General features: G+C 41.5%; 2 protein-coding genes across 9 annotated transcripts in view; both read left to right on the top strand.

Annotated features, from left to right (window-relative positions):
• The window catches only part of tcf12 (transcription factor 12), an 85874-nt gene extending 82622 nt beyond the window's left edge, over positions 1-3252 (top strand). For both annotated transcript variants that reach the window (XM_062989235.1, XM_062989236.1), the window contains one exon: positions 271-3252. The gene's annotated coding sequence lies outside the window, so the exon portion shown is untranslated. The remainder of the gene's footprint in view (positions 1-270) is intronic.
• Positions 3253-10680: 7428 nt separating this feature from the next.
• myo1ea (myosin IEa) overlaps positions 10681-14000 on the top strand; it is a 52041-nt gene continuing 48721 nt past the window's right edge. For all 7 annotated transcript variants that reach the window (XM_062989347.1, XM_062989350.1, XM_062989349.1 and 4 more), the window contains exon 1: positions 10681-10912. In XM_062989347.1, the coding sequence (XP_062845417.1) occupies positions 10910-10912 (3 nt within the window). In that variant the 5' untranslated portion in view covers positions 10681-10909. The remainder of the gene's footprint in view (positions 10913-14000) is intronic.

Raw genomic sequence — 14000 nt, 5'->3', positions numbered from 1 at the left:
AACTAAGAGGTTGGTGCACAGATTTAACGAGCTGATTACCTTTTTTAATCTGGATAACTAAAGTAACACTTTACTAATGTAAACGCAGGATACAATCTAGGTCAGATACATGAAATACAGGTGACAAGTTATACTATAATGTGAAACCTTTTCATATTGAATGCATTATTAAGAATTTGCTCTTTAAAAGTGAGGGCTGGAGAATAAAACGTCTGACAGACAGTCTCTTTCATTCTAATCACTCATCTCATGTCTTGATTCAACTTTCAGATCAAATTGGTGCAGTGGGAGTGTGTAAGATTGGGTTGGTGACCTTGCTTTCCAGGGGAAGGCGGGACTCGCAGCTCGTGACACAAATTCGAAAAGACAAAGAGCCACCACTGCAAGCCAAATTCCGCCGCCCGGCGACCCCGAGCGCGAAGAAAAACGTGCAAACGCCTAACTCCCTCCAAAATTCGTTCGGCGAAATTTCTCTCGGCCCTGGGGAAATATGCACACAGCAACGGAAAGCCCTTCAGCACGTACGCAACGCCCGTTCTGCGAACGCTGTGACACTTCTGTACAATCAGAGACTGTCGCGGTCCCTCCAGCCTCCACGTGGAAGTTGCATTGTGCCTAAACTGAATTGACGAATGCATTGTAACAGCAATTGTTTGTTTGCTTTGTTTGTTTGTTTGTTTGTTCGTTTTTTTGTTTTTTTCCTATTTATTATGTTACTGAGCTATAAAATTAACGTTTAAAGGGAAAGTAACGACATTGCTTTGAAAAGAGTCAGAAAAGCTGACAGAATTTTGGTAGATCTTCAGTTTGCCAAACAGAGCGAATGAATGGATGGAAACTCTGAAGTGCTCTGTGCCAACACAGCCAAGTCACATAAGGAGTCTTTCACATCAGTGTCATTTTAATTGACTCACAGAAGTCTCACATGTCCTCCCTTTTTGTTTAGAAAAGTAAGAAATAATATATTATTTTGTATTTATGAGAAATTCATTCCACATCAACAGTATGAGAAGCCAAAGCTACCTAACGATGCGTGTTGTCTACTATAAATGAGATTTATCGATAGACGTGTGCATTTTTTTTTTCTTCTGAGGCCGGGACGGCAAACTGGAGCTTTACTGAAAAGTCAGAGGTCAACTGCGGGCTGACGTGTTTATAGTCATTAGCGAGCAGTAAAAAAAAATGGAGCGCAGACCAGTAATAAACCATAGCATTCCCTGCATACTTCATAAGTGTCTTAACCGAAAGAAGAAGACGCGCCTTTCTCCTATCCAGTCAATTCCTTTGCCGTATAGTGTTAAGTGGAAAGAGAGAAAGGCTTATTTTCATTTATTACAGTCTGTCGATTTTGCATTCTTGGATTTCTGCTTTGTTAGACTAGACTAGTCATCTTCTATATATACTTGCTCATACATGCAGCTCGATAACATGTATGTGTATGAACACACCTAAACGTTCTGTTCAGTACAGGACAAATCAGCAATATACTGGATCAAGCTACACACCAAACTACATCCTGCTGTAGTGAACAATAGAACGTGAAATCAGTACCGCTGGTTTCTATTATTATGCACTGTTTCGTAAGTACTATGTGATTTGGGTTACTGCACAACACTTAATGGTTATTCTTACAAATCAGAAACTGTAATATTGCCGTTTACAGTGGCTGTGTCACGAATGCCATCATTTTTAATGTAATGACACTTCTTCTAAGACTCATTGGCCACAATTTAAACATCTATTCAGCTCTTGTGTTCGCTTCACTAGCCAGTTGTTACATGATGGAATACGGTAAAATGGCATTACATTTCAACCATGACATTTCTTTGAAAATACTGTGATAATAGTTTTCAGGAACAACAGTAGATTTGAGACACAGTCTTTTGCTGACGTCACATTGTGCTGTACTGCCTCCGCCGTCGAGCACAGCATGCCAATGTGCGCTTTCATACTCGTACATGTTGTTAAAGGCAAGTATACTCCTGGCTTTAGATGTAGCTAATGTCAGAAAGTGTAGATTCAAAACGACGACCATACCATCATCTGGCCTGAATTTAGGTTTTTTTTTTTAATCATTATTATTTGTATTAGAAAATACAAAAAAATCTGAGAGAATCATACTGCAGTTATCCATGTTATATGTTTCTTTTTAGTTGTATACGGAGCATCTCTAGGCTTCAAGGTAAAGCATGTATTGGCCTGTGTAAAATAGAACCAGATTCTGGGTTCGTACTCAGGACGGCTTTGTCTCTCCTCCTCGCGGAAGTACGTGTGATCAACTGTGTGTGCAAAGACGATAAATCTGAAATCAGCAACCAGGAAAAAATAATGAACAAAACCTTTTTTATAGTCGCTTTGTTTGTTTTCTGTGTGTATATTCTACGTTTGGTCTTAATTCTCATGTTTGTTTCTTTGTTTTCCCGTCTGTCTTCCATATGCATGCTCATAACTGCCACATTTAAATAAAAAAAAGAAATTCGGAACAAACATCGAAAAATGCAGAAATCTCTATGAAAATCTCAGAAATCATTTTGGTTTCTTTCTTCTCTTCTTTTTTTACCTTTGTGGTACCTGTTTGTCTTCGTGGCCTTGTTATACATTTCAGTATTGAAGAGCTTGTGCTGTTGCTGGCTGAAGTCCATCGAGGTTTTGTCATCTTTCCTATTTTTTTCTGCGTTTTCGTTCCTCTGTTGGATATGTTAGACTTTGCTGTACGCCCTGATGCTTTCCCTTATAAGATAAGAAAAAACGATATTAAAAAAAGGATAAAAAAAAAAAGCATTTGGCTTTTATTTTCACTGTAGTTAGCCTTTTATACAATAATATTGTAAGATCATTTCTTGAAGTCTAAATATTACTCTTTCTAGATTTTTGAAAATCAAAAAGTTTTGAGTAAAAAGTTTCTTACTTTATTTTACTATATTAGATAGTAAAAAAAGTATGGTTATTTACCATAACCTGTCCGCTCTTATTAAAAATAATACGTATAGCATCTTGCGAGCTTATGTAGGAGTAGCTGGAGGTGTAGTGTGTATGGAGTGTCGTACGAGCTCGGTGTTCTGTAGGATGTGCTCTCCATCTCTGGTTCTAGTCCGCATCGTTGGTTGATTTGTTTTGCTCCCTTGTCCAAATATCCGTGGTATTGTCGACGGAAACCAGCAGCAAGAAATCAAATGTCTTTTCTGTCTTTGTAACAGAAGAACACGATATGTATATAACATTTATGTAGCAATAAATGTGCCATCTTTTTAACGAGACTGTACGTGCATTTATTTCTCCCCCCCTCCTGTGTTTCATGATTTATGATTTCTGTTTTCAGTACTTTTGATATGTTCAGTACAACCCCATGTACAAAAACAGATGGAAACGAACAGGCTTCCGTTTGTCCGTAATGCTAATGACAGTCCTGCCACAGCGAACGTCGTCTCTTCTTTATTAGACTTTTCTACAGTGGATTTAGGCCAAATGAAGAACCTGTGCAGCTCTGTGCACGAGTGTTTTATACTATGTAACTTGTTTTTTTCCCAAAGGCATATCAGTGGACCATTGTAGTCTGTATTAAAAGAAGTACTATGAAACATATGTTTCTATTTTTAATAAAGTGTGATAGCAGTAAGCTGGTATCCAGTGCCATGTTTTTAAGTCTCTGTCTCGCACGCTGATACGTCGGTGGAGACCGGATCTGTTTATTTGCTTTGTTTTGTCTTAAGAAGATACGTGTGAAATCATCTGTGTGAAAAGTTCCATCTGTCTTTAACTTGCTGTTGGCTGGAATGTGGTTTCTCAACCAGGGGCTTGCGGTGGCAGGTGGTGGTGCGGGTGGTTTGTTAAGTGACTTACAGTACAGTTACAGTCTGAGAAATTGAGGGTTCTCTGCTCAATGGCAGCAACCTGGCAGTGGTGGGGCTTGAGCCAGCGACCTTCTAATTACTAGTCCAGTACCTTCACCACTTTTAGTACCATCCAACACTTAGTTTTAAAACAGTCCTGACACAGGTATGCAGTAATCGAGGCTGACAAAGCGTTTATACCCAGAAAATGAATTAGGGGTACAAATCCAGGGCCAGCAAACATTTAAGCGGCCTAATCTCACTGGACCACCTTATGCTGTTGGCCCAGTTGGTTTAAATTTCAGCGCTGCCAATGGGGAACCTCATCTGTTCAGCTGGACGCTTAAACTGAATCCTGGTTTGGATTTGTGAGCTGCTTTAAATAAATATCTAAACCTAAACGTCCAGCCAACAGAAACAATCAGCCAGTCAAACGGGCTGTCCGGCAAGAAAACAGAGCACACTCTGGAGCATGACGGCGTTTCCGCTGACACAGAACAACGATGGCTGTCTGCTCGATTCGGCCAAACACACCAGATTTCGGGCCTCGAACACGGTGGTCCGCCACTCACACCAGACACGTCCAGTTTTCTAGGTGGCCGCAAGTAAACACACACGGGCGAGTTCGATTCGGGATCACGGCACACACAGAAAAACACACACCAAACACGGGGAGGAAATGGGGCCGAGCGCTCCCACCCACACCGAGCTGCAGATGAGGTGTCGAGCTGGAACCACGACAATACAAGCTTCCAGTGTTTCACCCAACCGACCGGACGAGAGTATTCTTCGTCTCAGGGGCCGGGTTCGATCAGATCCATCGACGTGGAAATGGGTGTGATGAGAAAGTTCTAACTTGTACAGAGAACTAATGTAAGCCAGATGTGTGGAGCCTGTGAGATGCACGGTTTAGTTTTTTAATTGGACTGCCAGGACTGATGTCAGTGTGCAACCATGCACAGATGAGAATGGGTCTCTTATTTCCTGTTCACGAGACTCTTGTGACTCTTTGTTTTTTAAAGCAGGATTCAAAATAATAAAACAGCTAACGTACGGAACACCACGGAACATACAAAACGCTTTCAGAGCTTCAGGATGAAGACACAACATGGATTCAGAGTTAAAGACGCTCATGTGGTGCAGAGGTTTGTTACACTAGCCAACCACCACTAAGATCTGGGTTTGAATCTCAGCTGTGCTGAGTGTCTACACAGACATGATCGGCTATGTATGAAAAATGGGGAAGGCCCAAGCCCTGCTTTAAACCCAGTGTTTCTAGGTCCTCATTGTCTCCAGTTACTGTCTGAAAAATGATTTGTACTTGTTCTTTATGTGTGTATGGGTTTCCTCTAGGTAAATGCAGTAGGTGGATTGGCTGTCTCAGCTTCCCAACTTATTTAACTGAGTGTTTCTCAGCCTGCTGTGGACTGGACTCTGTCCAGAGTGTGTACCTCTCCTGTGTACAGTTCTTGTGGCATGACCATCTAATTATGCTCATTCTGATTATGATTCTGTGTATACTCGTGGTGATTTAAAGCTTGTTTGACTGTGGACACTGTCACAAATTGCTTTAGCTTCTAGTTCTGACCGCCACTGACCTCCATGTCTCCCATGTGTGTGTAAATAAACTGTTGACCAGATGAGTGTGTCTGTGCTGTACATGAGGAGGGACAGCAGCGCTCCCTACTGAACACAGGTGCTGCTCGACCGTTTCCGCCCTAAACAGAGCGTCCATTGTGTAGCTGTAACCCGACCCAGCACCAGAGTTCAGAGCTCTACACCACCCTCCCACTCCCACTCCCACTCCCACACACAGAAATAAAAGCACTGTGCCACAACAGAGGAGAGGGGCAGCTGTACCCTGGACAGTTTGGAAAGGAAGCAACTGAACTCTGGACCACAGTGGAATGATTTCTCATGCTTGTATCTAGCGGATGCTTTTATCAAAAAAAAAAACAAAAAAAAAAGCTGTCTCAGGTGAGCCACAATGGTATCCTGGCAACGGTGGGGCTTGAACCAGCAACCTTCTAGTTACTAGGCTAGTGCCTTAACCACTGAGCTACCACTGTTTTATCATGGTTGTTATAAGTGAACTCTGGAGGGCAGTGAATTGATTTCTCATGCTTGTATATTGCAGATGTTTTCATCCAAAAAATGCACTCAATAGAGCCACTATGGCATTTTGGTAACAGTGGGGCTTGAACCAGCAACCTTCTAGCTACTAGGCTAGTGCCTTAACCACTGAGCTACCACTGTCTTATCTTCAGTGTTATAACTGAACTTTGGAGGGCAGTGAAATGATTTCTCATGCTTGTATCTAGCAGATGTTTTCATCAAAAAAAAAAAAAGCTCTCAAGAGAGCCACGATGGCATCCTGGTAACAGTGGGGCTTGAACCAACAACCTTGTAGTTACTAGGCTAGTGCCTTAACCACTGAGCTACCACTGTCTTATCTTCAGTGTTATAACTGAACTCTGGAGGGCAGTGAATTGATTTCTCATGCTTGTATCTAGCAGATGCTTTTATCAACAAAAAAAAAAAAAAAGCTGTCTCAGGTGAGCCACAATTGCATCCTGGTAATGGTGGGGCTTGAACCAGCAACCTTCTAGTTTCTACACCAGTGCCTCAACCACTGAGCTACCACTCAGTCATAAGTGTTATAACAATTAATGTGGCTGAAGGATTTTGTTTATTTCAGTCATTCTCATTTATAAGGGGTGCATCCAAAACAAGCACTCAAAAGAGCCACGATGGCATTCTGGCGCTTGAACCAACAACCTTCTAGTTACTAGGCTAGTGCCTTAACCACTGAGCTACCCCTGTCTTATCTCTGGAGAGCAGTGAAATGATTTCTCATGCTTGTATATGGCGGTTTTTTTTCATCCAAAAACAAGCAAGGGCTTGATCCAGCAACCTTCTGAGTACTAGTCCAGTATCTTAACCACTGAGCTACTGAAGGGAATGATACTGAACGTGGCCGAAGGAATTTAAGACGCTGCACCTGTCAGTAAAACTCCATTAATGAATTTATAATACAAGAGCTCCATCTAGTGGTTTATAATCAGCATTACAACGTGCAGTGCTGCAGGTGTCAAGGAATGGATTTATAATGCTGGGGTACAACATGGTGGTGAACTGGGTGGTGCCAGTCCAGCTGCAAAACTGATCATGATGAATAGATTAATAATGCATGAATGTATTTAAAACTTTTGGCTGCTTATTTTTATCCAGACTTAGGACAGGCACTAAGAGCACACTGACAAGGGTTTCTCCTAATGGCTAGGCTGTTTAGGCCCATTAAAGATGAATAAATAAATAAGGGAAACTGTCAAACGAATGGAACAGTGAAAATGTCTTGAATTGTAAGACCTTATTTTGCAAATTTCCTTTCAAAAAAAATCTCACTGGAGTTAGTAATATGCTGCCACAATATGTATATAATATAATATAGTAATATGTGCATGCACACACATACAGTGTATCACAAAAGTGAGTACACCCCTCACATTTCTGCAAATATTTCATTATATCTTTTCATGGGACAACACTATAGACATGAAACTTGGATATAACTTAGAGTAGTCAGTGTACAACTTGTATAGCAGTGTAGATTTACTGTCTTCTGAAAATAACTCAACACACAGCCATTAATGTCTAAATAGCTGCAACATAAGTGAGTACACCCCACAGTGAACATGTCCAAATTGTGCCCAAATGTGTCGTTGTCCCTCCCTGGTGTCATGTGTCAAGGTCCCAGGTGTAAATGGGGAGCAGGGCTGTTAAATTTGGTGTTTTGGGTACAATTCTCTCATACTGGCCACTGGATATTCAACATGGCACCTCATGGCAAAGAACTCTCTGAGGATGTGAGAAATAGAATTGGTGCTCTCCACAAAGATGGCCTGGGCTATAAGAAGATTGCTAACACCCTGAAACTGAGCTACAGCATGGTGGCCAAGGTCATACAGCGGTTTTCCAGGACAGGTTCCACTCGGAACAGGCTTCGCCAGGGTCGACCAAAGAAGTTGAGTCCACGTGTTCGGCGTCATATCCAGAGGTTGGCTTTAAAAAATAGACACATGAGTGCTGCCAGCATTGCTGCAGAGGTTGAAGACGTGGGAGGTCAGCCTGTCAGTGCTCAGACCATACGCCGCACACTGCATCAACTCGGTCTGCATGGTCGTCATCCCAGAAGGAAGCTGACGCACAAGAAAGCCCGCAAACAGTTTGCTGAAGACAAGCAGTCCAAGAACATGGATTACTGGAATGCCCTGTGGTCTGACGAGACCAAGATTAACTTGTTTGGCTCAGATGGTGTCCAGCATGTGTGGCGGCGCCCTGGTGAGAAGTACCAAGACAACTGTATCTTGCCTACAGTCAAGCATGGTGGTGGTAGCATCATGGTCTTGGGCTGCATGAGTGTTGCTGGCACTGGGGAGCTGCAGTTCATTGAGGGAAACATGAATTCCAACATGTACTGTGACATTCTGAAACAGAGCATGATCCCCTCCCTTCGAAAACTGGGCCTCATGGCAGTTTTCCAACAGGATAACGACCCCAAACACAACCTCCAAGATGACAACTGCCTTGCTGAGGAAGCTGAAGGTAAAGGTGATGGACTAAACCCAATTGAGCACCTGTGGCGCATCCTCAAGTGGAAGGTGGAGGAGTTCAAGGTGTCTAACATCCACCAGCTCCGTTATGTCATCATGGAGGAGTGGAAGAGGATTCCAGTAGCGACCTGTGCAGCTCTGGTGAATTCCATACCCAGGAGGGTTAAGGCAGTGCTGGATAATAATGGTGGTCACACAAAATATTGACACTTTGGGCACAATTTGGACATGTTCACTGTGGGGTGTACTCACTTATGTTGCCAGCCATTTAGACATTAATGGCTGTGTGTTGAGTTATTTTCAGAAGACAGTAAATCTACACTGCTATACAAGTTGTACACTGACTACTCTAAGTTATATCCAAGTTTCATGTCTATAGTGTTGTCCCATGAAAAGATATAATGAAATATTTGCAGAAATGTGAGGGGTGTACTCACTTTTGTGATACACTGTACGTACACACACACACACACACACACACACACACACTATGCTTCACATGCATACAGTATTTATATATTTACATTTATAAATGCACATGCACAGTGTAAATTTCTTACATTTTTAGTTTTTAAGACTGTAAATAACTTTTTGTGATTTTTACTGCTACTGTGTTCTTTTCTTTACTGCTGCTATTACCTCTATTGGAGAGATGCCATATGTCTCATACCATACGTACCTGTGTATAGTGACAATAAAGATTCTATTCTATTCTATTCTATAACTGGGTGGTTCAGCTGGCAGAATCAGTGCTGCAGAGCAATATTGGTCTGAGGTCCTGGACTTAATACCTCCACTCACTGTCTTTGAGAGATCTGACACATCATCCCCACGTCTATGAGGATTTCCTCCAGGTATTCCAGTTACCTTCCACTCTGCAAAAACATAGCAATAGTTGGACTGTGAGTAAATGCTTGAGTGTGTTATGCCTTAAACTGTGGCTTTACAGTATGGTAGTGTATTTTTGTCATTGTTATTAGCCCAGAAAGATGTAAGTTGAAGTGCGTCATGCACACAATCTAGAATAGGTGATCAATAAAGGTTTAATGAAGGTTTTACATCAGAAAATTGGAGAGTGTAAACTAGCAAAACACATTAAATGAAACACTAAAAACAAAAAAATTACATTAGGATGTAATACCATGGCGTGGCTGAGTTTTACCACTAGATGGAGCTATTAAGTTAAAAATACATGTTCGTGCAACAAAGCCGTTTTGCCATTTTCGTTCGCTTATCTATTTTAAAGCCGGGTGTTAATTCGGACTCCCAATACAGTATTTACACCCTCCACCTTAAATTACTTTATACCTTTCTTTTTTTCCATTTAATTTAATTTTCATAAACTGCTTTATCCTGGTCAAGATCATGGCAATCCAGCCTTCTGCCTTTCCGTACCGCTCAGACATAGCCAATCATGTCTGTGTAGACAACCGGCTGGTTGATAGCATCATTAAGATTGAACCCCAGATCTCGGCGGTGGTGGACCTGCATGAAAGACGCTGCTTCTACTCGTTTCTTTTGCTTATTTATAGTTTACAACTCCTGGTCAGTGTCGTGGTGGCTAATCATTCTACTATGAGTAGTGAGTAGCACGGTGGCGCGGTGCCACAGAACACCACGGGCCCCTGAGGACCTGGGTTTAAACTCCTCATCTTCAGTCACAGGCACCTCCCGGTGCTCCTGTTTTATTCCATTCTGCCAACATTTAAGTGAGTGAGAAAATTGGTGTACCGGATCCACCGTAACCCTGGCGAGGATAAAGCTTCTAACAGTGGCGTAACTACAGGGCCCTTGAGCAAGGCCCTTAACCCTTAGTTGCTCAGACTGTATACCATAACTGTAATGTAAGTCGCTTTGGATAAAGGCTAAATGCAGAAAATGTAAATGTAAATGCACTGGGGCCCATGGCAGGGGGGGGAGGCCTCCACGACATGAACTCAACCACCCACCTCACAAAAAAATTTTTGGGCCCCCTCAACAAATGTCATATATATATATACATATATATGACATTTGTTGAGGGGGCCCAAACATTTTTTTTGCACTGGGGCCCATGAGCTCCTAGTTACGCCACTGACCGGATCCACCGTAACCCTGGCCAGGATAAAGCTCCTACCGAACTTAAATGCAGAATCAATGACTACGAGTCGGCTCGCAGCGTTCACATAAAAGAGTCGACTCCCTTGTGAACGACACATGACTCGTAGTGAGGTGAGCTCGCGCTCCCGGCAGACTCGCGCAGTCAGTCAGAGCGGCTCGGCTTCTGCGGTGCTGCTGCTCGAGATGAAGACCTGAGAATAAACTAGTTTCTTATTTTTAATAGTTTTTACGGGAATTTCGGGACATAATTGTTCTCGTCTACACAAAGGAGTGATATTGTTATCACAGGAGGGAGAAATAGGATACTTGGCGAGGACACATTGACAGACCGGCTGGTATAAGGTGTATTTGTCAACAACTGTAACCATGGTGAGTTACCTGCGTCTCACTCACTAGAAATGACTGTTTATACCTAAAACTGACTTAAAACAAGTTACATATTTATATTTACACGTGTAACCTATTTAAACAAATATTTTGTGTTATTATAGTCTTATATATATGTACATTCCAGCTCCAAACCAAACATTACACCAACTGTTACTGTCTAAGTCAATGACAGTATGCTAACTTGGCGTCGAATGTCAGGTCACAGTATTCCGCACATTTATTTTCATTATTTCATTATTCTGCACACTTTTTGTGTTATTATTCATGTACATTCGTTCAATTTTGACCCGTACATGAACATTCATAGTAGCATTCCTGTCCTGCTGCTGAATTGTACTGCTCATAGACATTTATATGACTCACTACTCATATCACAGCAACAAAACAGTATTTATTTACGTTTAAGCAGCTGAGAACAAACATTCATTCATTGCTTCTGACTAAACGCTTCATTCAGGTCAGGGTTGCGGTGAATGCTGGACAACAACTCACTCTGAACAGCGCGCCAATCAATCACACCAATGTAGGAGCTTACAACAGCCAAGCCGGCTTATGCATGTTTTGTTTTTTAAAAGGTGGTACTAAACACAGGGAGAACATGCCAAACTTGTCACAGACTGTGTTCAAGGTTGAGGTTTAAACCCTGGTCTTCAACACCACGTTGCTGTATCATATCTAATCTTTCAGCTGCTGCACCATGCTGGTGGAATAAACAACAAGATATTTGTTTGTTTGTTTGTTTAATATGTAATGTAAAATTCAAAGATCAGTGTCAGTTATATGAGAGGCGTTTGTGGAATACTGTCAGTGATGGACCTGCCTGTAAAAAAACATTCTGGAGAGGGCTGTTGTAGTAGAGTCATAGTGCATAATCCCACATGACAAAGACAAATGCACTGTTCAGTGATGCATGAACCATAAGCGCTGATTTAGGGAAAATGTGTAACCATTCACTCGAGTCTGGACACCAAGATAACAGTATAGCCCTGAATGCTTGACCCCTACAGTAAGGAAATCTAATGACCCCATTATGCTACAGAGCACAGTTAGGGTTTACTTGTCTTCTTCTAGGGAAGAGTCACAACAAATCTAATTGTCTAGTCAAAACAAAGGAACATCTAATTTTGATAGTGGTCTCTTCCAGAATGCCAAATAGCTGTTTCACATGTATGAAAAGTCAATATCTCAAGCCCATTTAACACCTATGGGAGACTTCGTGCTGTGAAAAGGTCCTATAAAATTACTCTTTATTCTTACAAAAAGTTTTCCATGGGAATATTTATCACAATAACAAGAGTTAACTTGTTTATATCACTAAACGTAAACCAATTTACTTATAGATTCAAAGAATAAACGGAGCATTCCTGTCACATGCTATCTTTCTTTTCATTTCCTCGGATTATTTCTGTATTATAGAAAATAATTCCAGCAGCCCAGCCGCCTCACACTGTCATTGGGCACGTTTAGACATTCCAGACATTGCTGCTATATTTCACACCTCTCTAGGCTCGGTCACAGAGCAGGTTAAGCCAGTCCACACATCTCGTCCATGCTGTTTAACAGATGCTTTGTGAGCTTGGCTGCAAGCAGAACTGGTTTTCCATTTGGACCTACATGCCTAAAACAAACCCCATTTAGTTAAAACAGAGTGTAAACAATTTATTATTCTTAAAATGTAGCGTCAATTCTGTCAATAATCCTACTCACATCTCTGCTTGTTTCTTTGTGTTTGTGTGTGTAAGACTTAAAAAGGCCAAACACACTCATTACAGAGTGAAAGTATGTCTGTAGATGTTTTAATCAATTTACCCAGGTAACCAGGTCCAAAGAAACCTGGTGCTCTATAGCACCCAAGTGTCAGCCTAATGGTGCAGCAGGTAGTGTGTATAGACACTGTTTGATCTGGTCAGGTACTTAAATTTCCTCCTAAAAACACGCAGAAGGTAAATGTATCTAGGTGAAGTTAAGCTATTGAGTAAAAGTATGAGTTAGCGATGCCTTCATATGAAAAGAGTCATTGTCCTGGGTGTAGTCCTGCCTTGCACACAGTGCTTCTGGGTGACATAACTGGGATGAAGCAATTAGTGAAAATAAATGAATGAATAATTGCTGTGTGCTATTCTTGGTCCATGCTGTAAAGTTGTAGTCTGGTACAAGGGACACAGTGCTTTGCTTCATTGTAAAAATGGCGGTCAGGGACTTATGAGTTAGAATTATCTAACTCAGTTTTGAGAGGTTTTTGTTTTGGCTCCAGTTGCTCTTTGGCGTTTACTTGCCAATAACTCTTATTTAAGAGATGGAAACCCAGAGGAAATGGCGTGGGTTTCAACACTGAATGTGTCTGGAATAAATACAGATCTCACATCAGGGGCACATCATTAGAGACAAACTAGGGACCTGTGAGTTTTTCCTAAATACAAAATGTCTAGACGTTTAAAGAGTCACATTCATTCATTTGACTTTTTTATGTAATACAAATCCAGATTTGGCTAAAGAACCAGTTTGTGACGCCCATGTACATGCACTTCTGCTTTTTTCATCTGTAATGTGGAAACTGCTCTTAAACTAAAAGATGTTCTGCAAGTATGTCTTGCTAGACTCCTTGTCCTTAAAAATCTCTTAAAACTAGGTGTTGACACCCACTAAGCCTGAAAGGAAAGTGTGGCCCAAAATAAAATAGCTTTACATTTTGGCACGTTGGAAAAATAATCAGTCAAACCTGTCCGATAATGTTTTAATCATCTGTAGTTTTTATTCTCTCTCTGATTCTGGTGTCTATTTCTCCTGGTAGTCAATAGTGGGTCAGTATGGCAGCATATGTTTTGAATTAAGGACTCCAGTGTGCTTAACCCCCGCCCCCTGAACACACAATCATACCCATACACACACACACACACACTTCCAAAACCTACTCTTCCACACTGCCAAGTGAATGCAGAGCAGTCTTGCCACTTGCCGTCTGACTGCATTTGAGTTCTGACATTCATGAAGTATTTACTGTTGTTTAAATATTTATTTGGACTTTTTCTTTGTATAAAGGCTGGTGGCTTTTCCACTGCCTGCTAAA

The sequence above is a fragment of the Trichomycterus rosablanca genome, chromosome 27 (genome assembly GCF_030014385.1).
Source record: "Trichomycterus rosablanca isolate fTriRos1 chromosome 27, fTriRos1.hap1, whole genome shotgun sequence".
Classification (NCBI taxonomy): domain Eukaryota; kingdom Metazoa; phylum Chordata; class Actinopteri; order Siluriformes; family Trichomycteridae; genus Trichomycterus; species Trichomycterus rosablanca.
The sequence above is the reverse complement of the archived record's forward strand: the minus strand, read 5'-3'. Positions and strand labels throughout refer to the sequence as shown.